The sequence below is a fragment of the Trichoderma citrinoviride genome (assembly GCF_003025115.1).
Source record: "Trichoderma citrinoviride strain TUCIM 6016 unplaced genomic scaffold BBK36scaffold_3, whole genome shotgun sequence".
Lineage (NCBI taxonomy): Eukaryota > Fungi > Ascomycota > Sordariomycetes > Hypocreales > Hypocreaceae > Trichoderma > Trichoderma citrinoviride.
The window spans coordinates 1,603,670-1,619,703 of NW_020194711.1; the positions used below are offsets into that span (position 1 = coordinate 1,603,670).

Below are 16,034 nucleotides of genomic sequence, written 5' to 3' on the forward strand. Positions count from 1 at the left end.
TCAACTGGAGATTTTCTTCCTTTTTCTTCCTTTCCTTTCCCTACCGTGACGTTTCTCTTCTGCTTCTTCCTCTTCCTTTATTCTCTCCTCCTTCTGGACCTCTTCGTCGCTTCTATTTCCCTTTCTCTCTATCGCAAATCTATAAACGAGCTACTCTCGAGATAATAAGCTCAAGCCGTCATCCTATCCTTGCTGGCGCGAGCCCCTCTTCCGCTTCGCGCCGGAATCGTCATCCATTCCTGCTTTTGGTCTAAAAAGCTTCGAGCTGCGGGTGATCTGTTCTTGTCCACTTTTATTTTTTCTCTCGTCATCCACCTCGTTCCTCTGTTCACTTGAGCTCGACAGGCAGAGCTATTCGGGCTTCTGTGATCATTCATCCAGCGCTTCGACCACGGCGGCGCGCGGGTTTATTTGCGCATTCGTGACCCAAGACTCGGATCTGGTACCAGCTGCGCCGGCCGCTATACGAGACGAACTGATAAGCAACTACCTTACAGAACAGAGCTGCAAGCTGGAACAAGGCGCCGCAGCGATGGCTTCGCAGGAAGCTGGAGACAAGGCGGCGGCCGAGCTGAAGGAGGTGTTGGGAGATGAGTCCCAGCAGAACCAAGAGAACCAGCAGAAACAGCTGTCGCAGCAGAATCAGCAGACTCGACAGGACCAGCAGCCCACGAAGGAGCTCTACCCCATGGTGAACTGGAAATACGACCTGTTCCTCTACTTTATGGGCAACCTCGTCAATCTGTTTTTCAGGGAAGTCGTGCCGCGGGGCTCGTGGAGGGTTCCGCAGACGGGACCGGTGCTCTTTGTCGCTGCGCCGCATGCGAACCAGGTATGAGGTTCATTTCTGCGATGCTTGCTTTGCGCCGAGGCGAGGGCAGGAGGCAAAAGGCAAAATCAAAGCTTACTTTACTTACACGCCTCGTCTCGATAGTTTGTTGACGCCATTCTCCTACAACGCACGCTGCGCCTCGATGCTAATCGTCGAGTATCCCTCCTGATTGCGCAAAAGTCTGTCCACGGCTTCATCGGCTGGGGGTCCCGCCAAGTCGGCTCCGTGCCCGTCGGCCGAGCGCAGGACGCCGCGAAGCCCGCGACGGGCCTCATCTACCTCCCAGATCCCATCAACGACCCGACGCTGATCCGCGGCGTGGGCACCAAATTCGGCGAGGGCGAGGGTGAGCCGCAGGGCATGTTGTTTCTGCCGCCGGGCAAGAAGACGTCGGGGGAGAGTGTCCACATCGACCAGATCCTCGGCCCCGAGGAGATTCGCATCAAGCGGCCGTTCAAGACGCAGCTGGCTCTCCAGCAGCTCACCGGGCGCGACGACATCGACGAGGAGGGCCGATTCACCAACAAGTCCGCCAACGGCCCGGCGCCGGGATTTAAGGGAACCAAGTTTAAGCTCGCGCCGCATACCGACCAGTCCAAGGTGTACGAGGCCGTCTTTGCGCGCCTGAGGAACGGCGGCTGCGTCGGCATCTTCCCCGAGGGCGGCAGCCACGATCGCTCCGAGCTGCTCCCCTTGAAGGCCGGCGTGGCCATCATGGCCCTGGGGGCGCTGGCCGAGGCGCCCGACTGCGGCCTCAAGATCGTGCCCGTGGGCATGAACTACTTCCACCCGCACAAGTTCCGCTCTCGCGCGGTCATCGAGTTCGGCCCGCCCTTTGAGATTCCGCGGCACCTGGTGGACATGTACCGCAACAATCAGCGCCGAGAGGCCATCGGCCAGGTCCTCGACACCGTCTACCAGGCGCTCAGCTCCGTTACCGTTTCGGCTCCGGACTACGACACCCTGATGATGATCCAGGCGGCGCGACGGCTCTACAACCCCACGGGCAAGAAGCTGCCTCTGCCGGTGGTGGTTGAGCTGAACCGCCGTCTGGCCATGGGCTACGAGCGCTACAAGAACGACGAGAGGATAACCAGCCTGTCCAAGAGTGTCAAGGAGTACAACTCACAGCTGCGCTATCTCAACCTCAAGGACCACCAGGTGCAGTACGCCACCATGTCCATCTGGAAGGTCATTGTGCTCTTCATCTACCGCTCCATCAAGCTGCTGGTCCTCTTCCTCTGCACGGTGCCCGGCCTCGTCCTGTTTTCGCCCGTCTTTGTGGCCACGAAAATCATCAGCAGGCGCAAGGCCAAAGCGGCGTTGGCGAGCTCAACTGTCAAGATTCGCGGACGCGACGTCATGGCTACATGGAAGATTCTCGTTGCCTGCGGACTGGCACCCACGCTGTACCACTTCTACTCGATTATCGTCGTGTGGAGGGCGTGGTACGACCGTCTCTGGGGTTACTTGCCAGAATGGATGCCCCTGATCCTGGTGTACTTTGCCACTTGGGTGGCGTGGATGGTCATATCCATCGCCGCGCTGCGGTTCGGTGAGGTCGGGATGGACATCTTCAAGTCGCTGCGGCCGCTGGTGCTCTGCCTGGTTCCGGCATCCGACTTCAACATTCACAAGCTGAAGCAGAGGCGGGCGGAGCTCAGCGCCCAGGTGACGGACCTGATTAACACGCTCGGGCCGGAGATGTTCCCCGACTTTGAAAAGACACGGCTGGTTCCGGACATCTCCAAGGTCGAGACGGGAGGAACCCAGGCGGCGTCGTCCACCGAGGCGCGCGCCCGGCGAGACAGCGACCAGTCCAGCGCAGGTGCCGGTGCGGAGTCGCCGCCGCCGCCGTTACGGCGCAGCACGACACAATCCAGCCGCTTGCTGCCTCGCAACGACTCATTCAGTAACATTGGCAGGGTCGGCATCTTCTCAACACGACCGCCATCGCGATCACGGAGCCGCTCCAACAGCTCGGGCGGTGGCTTTGGCTCCAGCGGGTTCCACATCAGTGGGTTCACGACGCTGGATTCCAAGGATGGCTTCAATGAGGCCAGCCGCAAGATTAGAGAAGCGATGAAGGACAGGCGGAAGAAGTCGGACAAGGTCAAGATGGAGGCGGGTGGGCACGAGGATGAAGAGTCTGATAGCGATGAGGATGGGTATAATGAGGCGAGGAAGAAGAATATCTGAAGACGGAGAAAGGCAGACATTGGCCCGCATAATGAGATGCGATCTGGTGCGGCTGATGTGCGTTACAATCTGATTTCTGTTCCTGTTTTTCCTTTTTGTTCGGTTTTCTGGTTTGCATCCTTGCGCATATAGGCATCTTGTGGAGTCCAAGACAGGAATATGGAACACGAAACATGATGGCAGATGAGGATTTTGACTTGATGGTTGTGGGAGTTTGTGATGCACGAGAATGCCGACGGAAGTTGGGCTTCAAGATGCGTACGGGTTGGCCTTTGTTTTTGGGCCCCTGGAGGGATTGTGAACAGCCGTGCTAGCATTAGGCATCTCCGCACAATGAGATTCTGCTTACGATTTTGAACATTTCTAGCAAGGTTGAAAAGCATGTGAGTTGATAGGTGGGATGTCCGCCGGTGAATTGAGAAGTCGAGCTCGGAGATGTCGGCACAAAGACGCGGTGTGGGGGTTTTTAGCTAGTATTCCAAGAAGGATTGTGATTACGTGTCGAGAGGGTTTGGAAACGAGAAATGGCATGGATTCCATTGGTGATGTTTGTCTGATTGGACATGATTTGGCGTGACGAGATGACGACGACGGCGGCGGCAAGAATGAAGAGGAGGAGGATTTTTTTTCTGAGGATCTGATATGATGGGCAAATGGATTTCATGTGATGACGGGAATTCCCCGTTTGGGGGCGAAGCCGCACTCCGCAGCGTGGCCGGCAGGTGCAAGCCGGGGACGGGAGAGAGAGCCTGAATGAACAGCTTGCGTAATAATCAGAGGAGAGGATGTGATTGGACCGGGGCTTCGTGAATAATACGTGTATCCATGAACTTTAGCGGGCCTGGTTCCGATGGGCCATGGAATCATTCCGAGGGCGAGACGCCGGATCTGATAAGGGAAGTTCGGGGTGGGATGGACGGGGCGGGCGGGCGGGCCAGGGGTTCGATGTGTTGTTTGTTAAATCCGAGCTTTGGGGTGCTTGTTTCGGGTTGGGCGAGGATGTGCAGTAGGTAAGGTAAGAAGGGATTAAATGGTTGGGATAGCCCCTTGGGGGTTTGTTTGTCAAGGAATCTGTTATTCATTCTGTTCTTCTATAGTCTTTGTTTCTTTTGAAATCATTGGTTGAGAGGCAAAGGAAGCATTAATAAGGGAAAATACATCAGCGGCGAAAAAATAAGGGCTTCCTGATATCCACTTGGCCTTGTCTCGGAGCTACTCTTCTTCTTCTTCTTCTTCTCTCCTTCATCATGTCCACCAACAACACAAACGGCGGCACATCGCGCATGCCCGTCAAGCAGAAAATGGCCGTGTCCCTCAAATCCCTCGTCAGCTCCGTCCTCAGCGCGGTGCCCGGCGGCGTGGCCAGCGCCATCACGGGCCCGTCGTCGGACACGGGGCCGGCGGCCATGGAGGCGCTGTTCCCGCGGACGCGGCCCGAGGCCGACGGCGACGAGTGCCTGCACGACTGCGACAGCTGCTCCGTCAAGTACCCGCGCGGCTTCAAGGTGGACGAGGAGGACGTGCTGTACGGGCAGGTCAAGGGGTGGAGCACGCATGTGCTCGTCGGGACGGGCAAGACGGACTGGGTGCGGGACGTGGCGGACGAGAGGGGGAGCGTGATGGAGGCGATCCAGAAGGTTGGGGGGGTTACGAATGGGGTGAGTTTGTTTGTGTGTCTTTTTCCTTTTTCAGTTGTAGCTTGTGAGATTGGGGGGGTGGGATGTGAAGTTGGGATGAGAAAAGAGATGGGGGAAGGCTGAATGAGATTGTGATGAGATGAGAAGTGACACACATGGAAAGGCTGACGAACTTACACACAGAGACTCATGCTGTCCGCGTCCAACCTGCCGACGCCTCACGACACAACCGACTACTCGGAGCCCACCACCGTCCTGCTCCTCCCGGCCTTTTGCCTCGTCCACAACGTCCACCCGCGCAACGTGCCCCAGCTCATCGCCGACGTCGTCAACCGCGCGCCCACGACGTCCTCCCCGCTGACCCCCTGGCAGTCCTCCATCCCCTCCTCCCTCCCCAGCCCGGACGCCTCCTCCTCCTCCCTGCCCTCCCTGCCGCCCCTGACGGTCGAGTCCTGCCCGCACAGCGCCGTCATCCTCATGTGCAGCCAGCGGACGCGCGACGCGCGCTGCGGCCAGAGCGCGCCGCTGCTGCGCAAGGAGCTGGAGCGGCACCTGCGGCCCCTGGGCCTGTACCGGGACCTGCACGACGAGAGGCCGGGGGGCGTGGGCATCTACTTCATCAGCCACGTGGGCGGGCACAAGTATTCGGCCAACGTCATGGTGTATCGGCGGCCGAATGCCTTTGGCAAGGATGACGAGCCGTTGCCGGAGGGCGTGGACGAGGCTGTTGCGGCCAAGGACGAGGAGGCGGAGGGAGGAGAGAAGGAGAAGGAGAAGGAGAAGGGGGATGTGGGTGCTGCGCAGTGCATCTGGCTGGCGAGGGTGAGGCCGGAGGACTGCGAGAACTTGGTGCGGTATACGGTTTTGAAGGGCAAGGTGGTGAAGCCCGAGAGGCAGTTGAGGGGAGGGTTCGATAGGAGGAAAGGGTTGATGAGTTGGTGATGATTCATCTGGAGCTGGGATTGTTTTCTTTTTGAGGAGTTATTAGACTCTATTTTGGTATCATGGAAAAGCTAAGAACATGTAATGAACAAGGAGGTTTTCGATCCTTGATGATAAACCCCAACCCCACAATCTCCCACGTCCCATGAGAATGACTCCCCCCCTTTTTCCCACCAAAAAGTCTTGGGTCAATATCCAGCCACCACTCTCAAGAGGTCAATGGCGACAGCACTCTCCCTGGCATCCCCTCGGAGAGTCCAGTCCGCTAGACGTCCCACTGCTTTCTCCATCCTCCGATTCAACGGCAGCTTGCTTTCCCTTGGACGAAGCAGCAGCAGCAGTAGTAGCTGGCACCGGCCAATCGAAGAAGCTGCTCTTCTTCGGCACAGGAGCCGCTACCTTGGAGTTTGACTCGTTTGCGCTCCCGTCAACGTTGACGACGTTCCGAGAAGACGAAGAAGAAGGAGAAGAAGAAGCCACCGGCGCAGGCATCGTGGTCGGCGCGTGATGAACGCGTAACCCCCTCTGATACCGATACCGATACCGATAATTCTCCCCCCTCACCAGAAGCGCATCGCTCCTCGCCAGCACAGCGCCCAGCTCCGCCGCGCCCACGCGCATCATGCCATTCGCAACCTCCCTCTGCCGCGTGATTCTGCTCACTCTCTGCTTGCTCTCCTCCTCGTCGTCCATCAGATCGCGCAGCTGATTGAGTTTCTCCATCCAGGCGTCGCTGCTGCTGCTGCTGCTGCTGCTGCCGATGCCCACGGGCGACTTGTCGGACAGGATGGCGTTGGTGACGGCGTACACGTCGTCGTCGTCGGTGAGAATGTCCATCTCGTGGCACAGAAAGTCGAGGGGGCTCTGGGAGAAGAGGTCCCAGGCGGATTGGGCGACGAGGCTGGATGTGCGGCCGAGGTGTGCGGTTGCTTCGGCGTGGCGCTGGTGGAGGGTTCGTTGGGCGTGGCGGAGGAGGTTGAGGCATGTGGAGAGGCGCTGCTCGCGGAGGAGGAGGAGGAGGTGTGCTGATGAGGACGGATGGTCTGAGGAGGATGATGGAGGTGTGTTTTTTCCGGTTGCCTGGGAGGGTTGTTGTTGTTGATGTTGTTCGAACATTGTTCGGAGGAGGAGAGGTGTGAACCGTCCGGTTGGCATGGCGGATGATGATAGTTTCTGTGTTGGTTGAGGAGGAAAGGGGAAGCCTTGGGTTGAGAAAGGAGGGAGGGAGGATGTTGACGATATGAGATACTCGCGGGGGACTTGGTTGGAGGATGCTGCGTCGGACATGTAGGACGAGGAGCCTGACGATGCGGAGGGAGGAGGAGTAGTCATGGTTGACGGGGGAGTTGTTCCTGTGTGGAAGCTGATGGTTTGTATAAGTGAGTTGTTTTGGTTACAGGAGAGGCAGATGTCGCTGGAGTTGTCGAGCCGGAGGAAAGCTGGGAGAGGAAAGAGAGCAGAAGAGCGGGCGTTGGCGGCGGCGGAAACGCCCATTCTTTTATGTTGATGGACGGAAGCAGTGATTCAGAGCGTTTGCGGGATGGTCTGCTCGGGGCCAGGGGAGGTGTGTTTTCTGTGTTGATCAGGGAAGGGGGAGGAAAAGCTTGGGAGTTGTCTGATTCACGTATAAGGGGCGTGTAAGTGCCGTGTGGACGAGCGTCTTCTCCATGTAGAACTTGCAAGGACTTGGGGCGCGAAAGCACTACATATCACACAAGTGACCTCATGCCAGGTTCGTGCAAGAGAAGGAAAGAGTATGTGAAAAGTGTAAGTGATTTGTATCTCGTATCATGTCTTTCAACGAAGTCCTTGTCGTGACGTGGATTGGGATGCTCTCATACGCACCCCCAGTCTTCATCGCCCTCATTATCCCGCCGTGGACAAAGCATATGTCCATGCTCACACACGCCCATTCGTTTCAACACATCAAAATCATTCCCATCAAACGCATATACAACGCGCTGTACAATATCCAAAAGAGCCCAGGATCACGCAGATCTATTCCAATGGCATGGGGTTGCTCCCAACGCGAAACAGAATGCTCCGAATGAGAAAGTTCGTAAATGGCCATGACCATAACCCCAAGAGAACATGAAACAAATTATCCAAGCAAAAGAAACGCCTCATATCAACAAGAAAGAAAAAAACAACAAGTTCGTAGCCCATGACAAAGAATCTCGAGAAGGGATCCTTTGAATCAGTGGTGCTAGTCCGCCAAACTGTGCGAGTTGCTGCTACTCGACGCCGACGTGACCGTCAGCTCGCGCCGCGCGCCGTGGACGAGCTTGTAGATGCCGAACGAAATGGCCGCGAGCACGACGAAGAGGACGATGATGATGATTGCGATGACATAGTTGCGCTGCGTCATGGCGGGTGGTTTCTGTATTCTTATTTTCTGTTGTTCTTGGTTTGGTATGTTGCTCGTTTGGCGCGGGGGGGAGATGGTGAGAGTGTCGGTGAGAGAAATGGCCAACGGCTTCCAATCGTGTTGTTCTTCGTGGTTACTCGTTCAGTTTGATGCGACTCAGATTTCACGATTGCGCGTGATTGACTGTGCGACGGCGATTAGCAACTCTCAGTTCCCCTCGTCTTGTCTCTCGTCTCCAATTCAAGGCCCTTTTTTCAACGGAAAGCGACCCAATGAAGCGCAAACGGTACACATACCCAAAAAGTAAACAGATCTCGTCACCGCAAAAACACGCAGTAAACAGAACGCTTATCGCCAAAGAGAAACCGCTCGCGCGAGTCAATCCAGCGCGCTCAATGGAGATCCACAAGTCTAAGCAAGATGAGCAACAGAGTAGCTAAACCCGCGAAAGATATTCAATTCGTCGTCGCCGTCGTAGAATCGTAACAACATCAGAAAAGAGAGCACGACAGAATAGGCGCCGACAAAAAGGCACACCCCAGTCTATATACGAACCGACACCGTTGCCCCGCCACCTGCTTTACACGACACTCTCTCGCTGTTTTGTGCAAAAAAATCGCAAGGCTGGGGAAAACAGCTATTTTAGCACCTCCATCCCATCCCATCGCATCACAATGCTTGTTCCTGGACTAGCAGCTCATGTGGCTTACTGTACCTCAGGTTCTCTCCCCTGCAGCTGCTGCGCCGCGCGTTTGCAGGGGTTCAAAGCTTTGCTGTTCAGCGGGGCAAATGTTCAGATGGGATTCCCAGCCTCGCTATTTATGAGAGAAGAACAGCAGCTGAGATGCGTTGGTTCTTTGTTTGAAACACGGATAAGAAGCCGAAGCAGGTTGATTTGCTTCCTCATGACCAGTGAAGGTGGACTGACGCAGCTCTCAATTTGATGTCATTCGTCCTCGACAAGTAGATCGAACAGAGGGCCGGGTTTCACACACTCATACAATCTGATAACAATTGAGCTGCTTCACACACAATTCGTCAACAGTCGAGAGCATCATCATCAGGTATGGAAATGGCAGTCCACGAGGCACCGAGTCTTTCAACAATACCTGGGCTCGTACTTCGTAGCTGTTGATACACACACTTGCTGCCCGTCCTTCCCATCAAGTACATCCCAGCCCCAACACAACACGACAGGCACAAACCCACTGCCCACCGCAAATCGGAGCTCCCTTCCAGGAGAAACTATGAAGAGTTGTAGAGGAAACCAAGAGACAGAGGCAGAGGGAAAATTATATCAAAAAATCCAAAAAAAAAAAAAAAAAAAAAAAAAAAAAAAAAAAAAAAAAAAAAAAAAAAAAAAAAAAAAAAAAGCAATCGAGGCTTGATGCGACCCGTTATACGCCAGTCTTGAGACCATGGACATAAAGCAGTCGCAGAAATCACTTATTCCACTCCTCCGTGCCGTGTCCGATCCAGCAGCAGTGTTTTTCTTCTTTCCAGTGACGCGGTAGAGGATTCGGGAGAGCGCTTCACCGTGTCTGACCAGTATCAGTATCCCCTGACTGCGGGCGTCTTCACTCAGTCAAAGCCTTATTCTCCTCCCTGATAATCTTGACGTGGCGCTCGTAGAATTGCAGCATCTGCAATGAAAGTCAGCTGCACAGTCCAAGTCCAAGCCCAAGTCCAGCAGTCCTTACCTTTTGCGGGCACTTCTTGTAAATGACCTTCGTGTCATGCTTCGTCTTACGGCCATTCTTCCACACAAGGTATACTACGAGCCGGCCGCTGCCCTCGTCCTCGCACGCGTCAATCGTCTGGATCTCGTCCTCCCACGATCCCGCCGGAGGGCTCCATTTGTCCGCCGTCGCCGGGGGTGCCGAGTCCGCGGGGTGCGTCCCGTTCCTCCTCGACCGCTTCGTGGTGGCGGCCGGAGTCGAGCTCGCCGTGCGGCCGCGCTTCTTGCCCCTGGAAGCCTCCTGTGTCTCCTCAAAGATCTTTTCTCGCCCGCCGATGGACTCGAGGTAGGCGCTGAGGATCTCGCCCGCCGACTCCCTAAAGCGCATCGAGGTCAGTCGCTGAGTCGTCCAGCAGTCCAACGACACACGGCACATACTTGAGATTCTCCTCGGGCTCCCATGTCATGTCCGACTTCTTCTCGTAGCCCTCCCACTTGACGTGGAACTTGAGCGTTCCCTGCGCGCAACCGTTAGCCATCGTAAACGAGCAAAAGAGACGTCGATTCCCCCGTACATCTTCGTCGATCATGTGCTTCTTAATTGCTTCGACAATGAACCTGCAAAAAGAACCGTCAGATTCTGACTTTCAATGCCACGCAGCAATCTGCTTTCGCATACACATCATCCTCGAGGCCCTCTTCGTCTTCCTCGTCCTCCTCGTCCGCATCCTTGACGTCGACATCCTCGTCAATGTCGACATCGTCGTCCACCTCCTTCAGGTCCTTCCTTGCGGCCCGTCCATTCCGCCGGGGCTTCGTCGACGCGTCGTCCACTTCGCTCGCCGAGGCCGAGTTGCGCGACGACTTGACGGGCGGCGCGCTCTCGTAGTCCGAGGCCTCTTCGTCGCTCAGAGCTGCGGCATTCTTAGCAATCGCTCTTCCTCTCCGTCTCGTGGGTGCCATGACGCGCCGGTTCGAGCAGCAGAAGCTATCATCAGGTCCAAGTCGACGTCCTCGGCTTCAGCTTGCTCCGCCGGCAACACTTTTTGGGATGGCGGTGTTCTCGCTCGTTACTTTGCAACTTTTCTGGGCACAGGCGCGCGAATCACACGTCTGGCTGGGGGAGTGGACGGGGGATTGGCCAAGTGGCAGCCAGTCAGGGCACGTACCTGGAGGCATTGTCGCGGTCTTCTTGGGGCGGCTGGCAGTTGCAGAGCTGGTTCGCAGGTCCCGACGGCGCAACCTGGTCGCACGCTTGACGCTTTGTCCGGGCATAAGCAAACGCGACGGGCGGAAGCTTCTTGGTGTTGCCGAGTGACGCTGGGTCACGTGAGACGACTTTTTCTGGGGGGCGGTTATCGCTGCTATCGATCGATCTCAGCAGCTGGCAGCTGGCAGCTCTCCACTCTTCTTTCTAGAACTTGCCAAAGCGGTGATGCTGGCTCACGATGATTGGATTGAGGCGGACTGGTATAGGCCTATCTGGTGATTGACCACGATCGCTTCAGGTTGTTGCTTGGGGCTTTATACCAAGTGCCAACTTGGTTGCCTATTCCTCCGCCTTCTTGCTGAAAGCTCTCGTCTTTGAGGCAAGCATTGCTTTGTCTCCTCGCCCCAGGTCTGTGCTATCAACAAACATCACGAGATGCCGCCCTGACCAAAAGAAAAGCACTTGGATGGCACACTTTTGTTCTTGCCCTTGACTTCAATTGCTCTAGAGCATGCGGATGGACACCAATGGCCGGAGTCTTTGTCGCTCTTGGAGTCCTTGTCGCTCATCTCATGTTCGTGTAGCCTGGACACGGATCTCGTCACTTCAGGGCGTCTGATTACAGAGGGCCTCTACAATCACTGACTGTGTGTGCTTCTTACCGATAGGACGTGCCCTTGAAAGGGAATATAGCGTTAGAGGACATCCATGAAAGGGAATGCCCAAGTCCCTCAAGAGATGGATTTGTCGTCGAGAGCATCCTTTCTCGCGTTTCCCGCGCACTGGTATACAGCAGGATGGCTGAATTGCCTGTTTTCAGGCTTGATGGGTGGGAAAACAAGCTTAAAGCGACCCAAAGGCGAAGCCACAAACTCTTCTTTCACATTCACCCCGTCCTCTGACATACAGGGACAAAGGTTGAGACGCTGCCAAATGGCGATCAACCTCGGCAACAAGTCGAGCCAAGCCATGCCGTATGCAAACAGGAGTCTGAAACGGACCAGACATGAGAGAACACTGCGCCCCGTCTTTGCAATCTGCAATTACGCCGAACTGTCGAGGCATCAAGACGGGCTCGGGGAAACATCAAGACTCCTGCCACACCACTTCAGCGGCTGCGTTCAATTTGGCCTGCATAAAGAGCCGCTGGACGGCCGTTGGCGCTGGGCGCGCACTTTTACGCCGGCCTGCGATGGATGGCACCTGGTAGGGCGTCGTATTCCGTTGATCCGCGCATGCTGCCGCCATGTCCCGCAGAAACTCGCGCTGCTGTTTACTTGTTTGCTTGTGTGTTTGACCGTCGCCCTGATGAGATGGGGGACTGTTGGTTGTACAATTCGGGAAGCACTTGCGACGCCAACTGATTCCATGCACGGCATCTCCCAGCCCTGTCATGTTCCATCATCCGTGGTCCGTACGTGATATAGAGCTTATTTGGCCGGCTCTCGACGGCATCACATGCTGGTCCTCATCACCTACCTGTTCTGAAGTCACAGTGGTTCGCAAGTGCGAGCTTTGAAGGAGATTAGCTGTAGGATCCGAGGCTTCATGCGGACACGGCCGACGATGCAAGCCATCCAACCAACCGGCCGAATCCTCTTGACCAAAAGCAAGGGGGTCCGAGAACAAAGTGGCCGAAGCCACAAGTTCCTCTCGAGCAACGGACGCCGAGGGCAAACCAGTGCAACTCAAGCAGCGATAGGGCCCCATTGTTAGCAACGTCAAAAGTGCCAACGGCCCGGTCATCCGAAAACAAAACAGACAGAGATCAACGCGGCAAGATGCGAAACGCTGCCGATTCGACAAGGCCGGCTGGCGTTTCCTGCTGCCCGCTAGAAGCCCATAGAATGCACGCAACCACACTGACGACCGGCAACAAGGGACCTAGCCAGGGGTAAAGATCGCAGCGACTTCCATGGATCTTTGCCGGAATCTTGGTGTGCAGTAATACTACCCTGAGGCCCTTGGGAGTCCTTGCTCTGAAACAGCGACAGCAATTTGCTCGGAGGGTAGCATTGCAAGCATCTCCCGTGGAGGGTGCTTAATCAAACGTACGAGTACAGGCCTGTACTAGTAGTAGTTTGCCTGCTGGCTCTACTGTACCGTAATGTCTCGTGTGGCAGCCAGCGCTGGGAGGTGGTGTTCCGGAACGAATTGCCTTGTTCTCTTTAAGCGAGCGCGGAAAGAGATCGACCCGGCTATGTATGGGTGTATCTAGATGCGATCTCCAGGAGAGATAAGGTAGGTGTTGAAGTGAACGATTTCCAGCGGCAGCATACCAAAGCTCATGGCACCCCGGTGCTGGTCCACGGTATCGTTTCAACAAGGTCAATACTATGCGGTTGGAGCATTGCCATTGTATTACTATTAGCCTGAGGCTGTTGATTCGGTTTATCCGCCTGCTGAAACCTTTTGCGTTCGTTTGCAGTGAGTGGCAAGGTGACACGCCTTGTCCGTCATGTACACGTTGTTGGATGACAGTTCACCCATGCCTTGTCCATCCAGCTTCTGCTTATTTACGTACCTGTTCGGCGGTCATCGTTCCCGATGCAAGTATAAGACAATAAAGCCACCCCATCGGCGACTACTGCGTTCGCACCAATAGGACCTCATGACACTGACCAGTAGGCGACTTGATTGCTCGGCTGAAATCCCCTCAGCCGCAGCAATTTGGGGATGCAGAAGCGGCTAAGAAGGGAGCCAAGCATCTTCTACTACCGCAGAAAATACTCCAAGACAGGTCCGTGGCCGGCTCACGGGAGCCTTGCCGGCACCGTCTCACTTCCTTCTGCCGGTCCAGGAGATTGGCAGTCTTTGCTATCTCTTCCCCACTAAGGAATACTTCGAAGCAAAATGCGGACTGCGAAGAGGTCTTCCATCCTGGTTGCTGTATCACCGGAGCTCTTCCATGTGGCCGCAAGACAGCAGAAGCCGTTGGATGGGGTCTCCCGCTCCCGGAGCAACAAATTTCTTCTGCGATGATTCAAGGAGTCTGTGCAGCCATCAGTCTTTCGGCTATGCCAAGGTATTCTATCTTGGGATTGCTGCATACAGACTTGTACGTGTACTCCGTCCTGTGATGTATCACTTGGTGGTAGGAGGAGTAGTACCTACTACTCAGCTGCAGCAGCACTCGTAGCGTGACGGAGCAGTGCATGTGCAGGTCGTTCGAACCCATGTTGATGGCATCTCCACTGTCTCTGCGCTAATCGCACCAAGGGGCTTGGCCGGCCGGCTCTCGTCAAGCTGTTGCCCACTGCCCAGGTAGGCAGTTCCTTTAGGTACGAGGAAGGCAAAAGTAGACCGGTATGGGAGTACCTCAGGATACCTAAATGTTCGCGCAGTCGCTTGCCATGGAATCAAGTGTTTCGGCAGTCTTCCGCTTCTCATCATACACGGCACGGGGTCGCAAATACTGCAAAGCCCGCTTCCTCTGTAGAGAAGAGATGATCCAGAATAATAGCTGGGGCTGTGACAAGGGGCCCATCGTCGTACAAGTGACCAGTAGTGCTATGTACTTCGTACAAGCATGTCCATGCAGTGAAAACCAGGCTACACACGCAGTTGGGCCGTTGACGAACGGTCGAATGAACGGCGGCGCGGAAGTGATAGCACGGCTCCCGGGTTGGACGAGGGGTGAATGCTCGAGGTCAAACATGTGTGCAGCGTGTTGCTCCTTGGCTGGCAGCTTGCCAGCACTCATCAGGCCCTTCTGAGGCTCGTCTCATTTGCCGTCACAATCGTAGCAAGGGAGCAAGCGTCTGACGTTTAGCTCGGTCCAACGAGGGTGGTTTTGTTTTGGCGTCAAACTTTGACCACAGCGTCGACCCCCTGGACGGGTGGGTGATCTCCCGAAGAGACCACCCCTGAAGCCTCGGATCTTTTTTTTTGATCTGGCCTGTGTTCGGAGGGCGTGTTAGTGCCATGACTCTTGATCTCAGCTGTCGAGCGAAGAGGGTTCAGTTACAAAAGCTGGCATCAGCGATATCATCAGTATCCCCCCCGGTTGTCCGTGGATGGTCTCACACCACTGCGGGCTTGTCTTCAGAGCCCGAGCGCTTCATGCCAATTAGCCAACAGGCTCTCGGAGAGGTCCTCTCCTCTTCCAAACTGCCTGAATCACAAAGACCCTGTCGCAACCGCAGAGTACGCTAGGCATCCAAGTCCTTTCTCCTCTGATGCCCACTCCGTTGGCTGCCAGCCTTTCCCAAGTCGACCGGTGCGAAGCAGACACATGTAGGGTGGCTGGTACGGGCGCAGGAGAGGTGGGATCGTGTGCAGTTCACCTGCAAGAATGAAGCGATTGGATTCCAAAACGCCACGAGAAAACACCTGGCGTGGCCCTTGACTCTGGACCAGACGGGCACAGCCTTTGGACTGCAGGCAGGTACTTTGTAGGATCCGTCCACGTTACTCCTGAGCCCGGCCCCGATGGCGGGCACCCTTGCTGGTGAGTCTTGATCGAGTCCATAGAGCCCATCTCAAGCCTGTCTGGGCTTGCTCTGCCTGCTCTGTCTGGCTGCCCGACGGCTTGTCTCCAGTGTGCCTCCTCCTCGTGCGGTGAATGCCTAGAGAGTGAGTTTTCAGCTGCTGCAGCCGTCGAGAGCTGATGCCGCACTCTGTACCCCGTATCTGCTGTCCATGGAGGACGAAGGCAAGCCTGTTCATACTAACTGATCCGGGCATTCCTGCACGAGGCCCCGGACAGGGGGACCTGGGAGTCGACGGGGTGCGTACTTGGTACCCATGCGAGTCCGATCGAGCACTCACGGCCTTGCTGCGTCTCCATCGTGCCGAGGGCCATGCTGGGAGTTACTCCGTCCGAGACCTCTGCGTGTACAAAGCAAGTAGCACGAGCTCGTACTCTGCCGTCTCTTTTCACAAGCAAGCAGACGGAGAGAGGAGGACTGATGGTGGATAAAGTACGGGAGTTTTGCGGACGGAGGGCTGCTTCGAAGTGGGCAGTCAGGTCATGACAATATCCTGCGAGCCTCCTTCCTTCAGCAGCGCCCCGTTGAACAGCTACCAAGTGATCCGATAGGTAAGAGGTACCTCAGCGGCACCAAATGATCGAGTACAGGCTCTCCATGGCTCCTGCATGGTACCGACGCTACTGCCTCCAAACCATCCTCCAGAATTGAAGTGAGCACATGTACAGAAGCTACGGA

General features: G+C 55.8%; 3 protein-coding genes across 3 annotated transcripts; 1 reads left to right on the forward strand and 2 right to left on the reverse strand.

The window, feature by feature from the left end:
• Window positions 1–688: 688 nt before the first annotated feature.
• On the forward strand, window positions 689–5,610 carry BBK36DRAFT_1207107 (hypothetical protein; the record flags this gene model as incomplete). Its single annotated transcript, XM_024897376.1, has 5 exons — window positions 689–832; window positions 935–2,960; window positions 4,042–4,046; window positions 4,330–4,689; window positions 4,852–5,610. The coding sequence occupies 5 exons, from the start codon at window positions 689–691 to the stop codon at window positions 5,608–5,610; spliced, it is 3,294 nt and encodes a 1,097-aa protein (XP_024752216.1).
• A 216-nt stretch (window positions 5,611–5,826) lies between these two features.
• Window positions 5,827–6,726, reverse strand: BBK36DRAFT_1138990 (hypothetical protein; the record flags this gene model as incomplete). The annotated part of the gene is made up of 1 exon (XM_024893280.1): window positions 5,827–6,726. The coding sequence occupies one exon, from the start codon at window positions 6,724–6,726 to the stop codon at window positions 5,827–5,829; it is 900 nt and encodes a 299-aa protein (XP_024752217.1).
• A 2,348-nt stretch (window positions 6,727–9,074) lies between these two features.
• BBK36DRAFT_1134604 (hypothetical protein) lies at window positions 9,075–10,922 on the reverse strand. The gene is made up of 8 exons (XM_024892365.1): window positions 10,826–10,922; window positions 10,336–10,570; window positions 10,232–10,274; window positions 10,095–10,174; window positions 9,679–10,033; window positions 9,550–9,621; window positions 9,353–9,468; window positions 9,075–9,293 (listed from the first exon to the last, which is right to left on the reverse strand). The coding sequence occupies exons 1-6, from the start codon at window positions 10,833–10,835 to the stop codon at window positions 9,556–9,558; spliced, it is 789 nt and encodes a 262-aa protein (XP_024752218.1). The 5' UTR covers window positions 10,836–10,922; the 3' UTR covers window positions 9,075–9,293; window positions 9,353–9,468; window positions 9,550–9,555.
• Between the last annotated feature and the right edge of the window lie 5,112 nt (window positions 10,923–16,034).

Bases quoted from the DNA above. Each gene is read 5' to 3' on its own strand.
- BBK36DRAFT_1134604 (XM_024892365.1), bottom strand. The intron at 10,034-10,094 runs GTATGTGCCGTG...GATGCGCTTTAG, and splicing joins GAGCCCGAGGAGAATCTCAA to GGAGTCGGCGGGCGAGATCC. The intron at 9,622-9,678 runs GTAAGGACTGCT...CTTTCATTGCAG, and splicing joins ACAAGAAGTGCCCGCAAAAG to ATGCTGCAATTCTACGAGCG.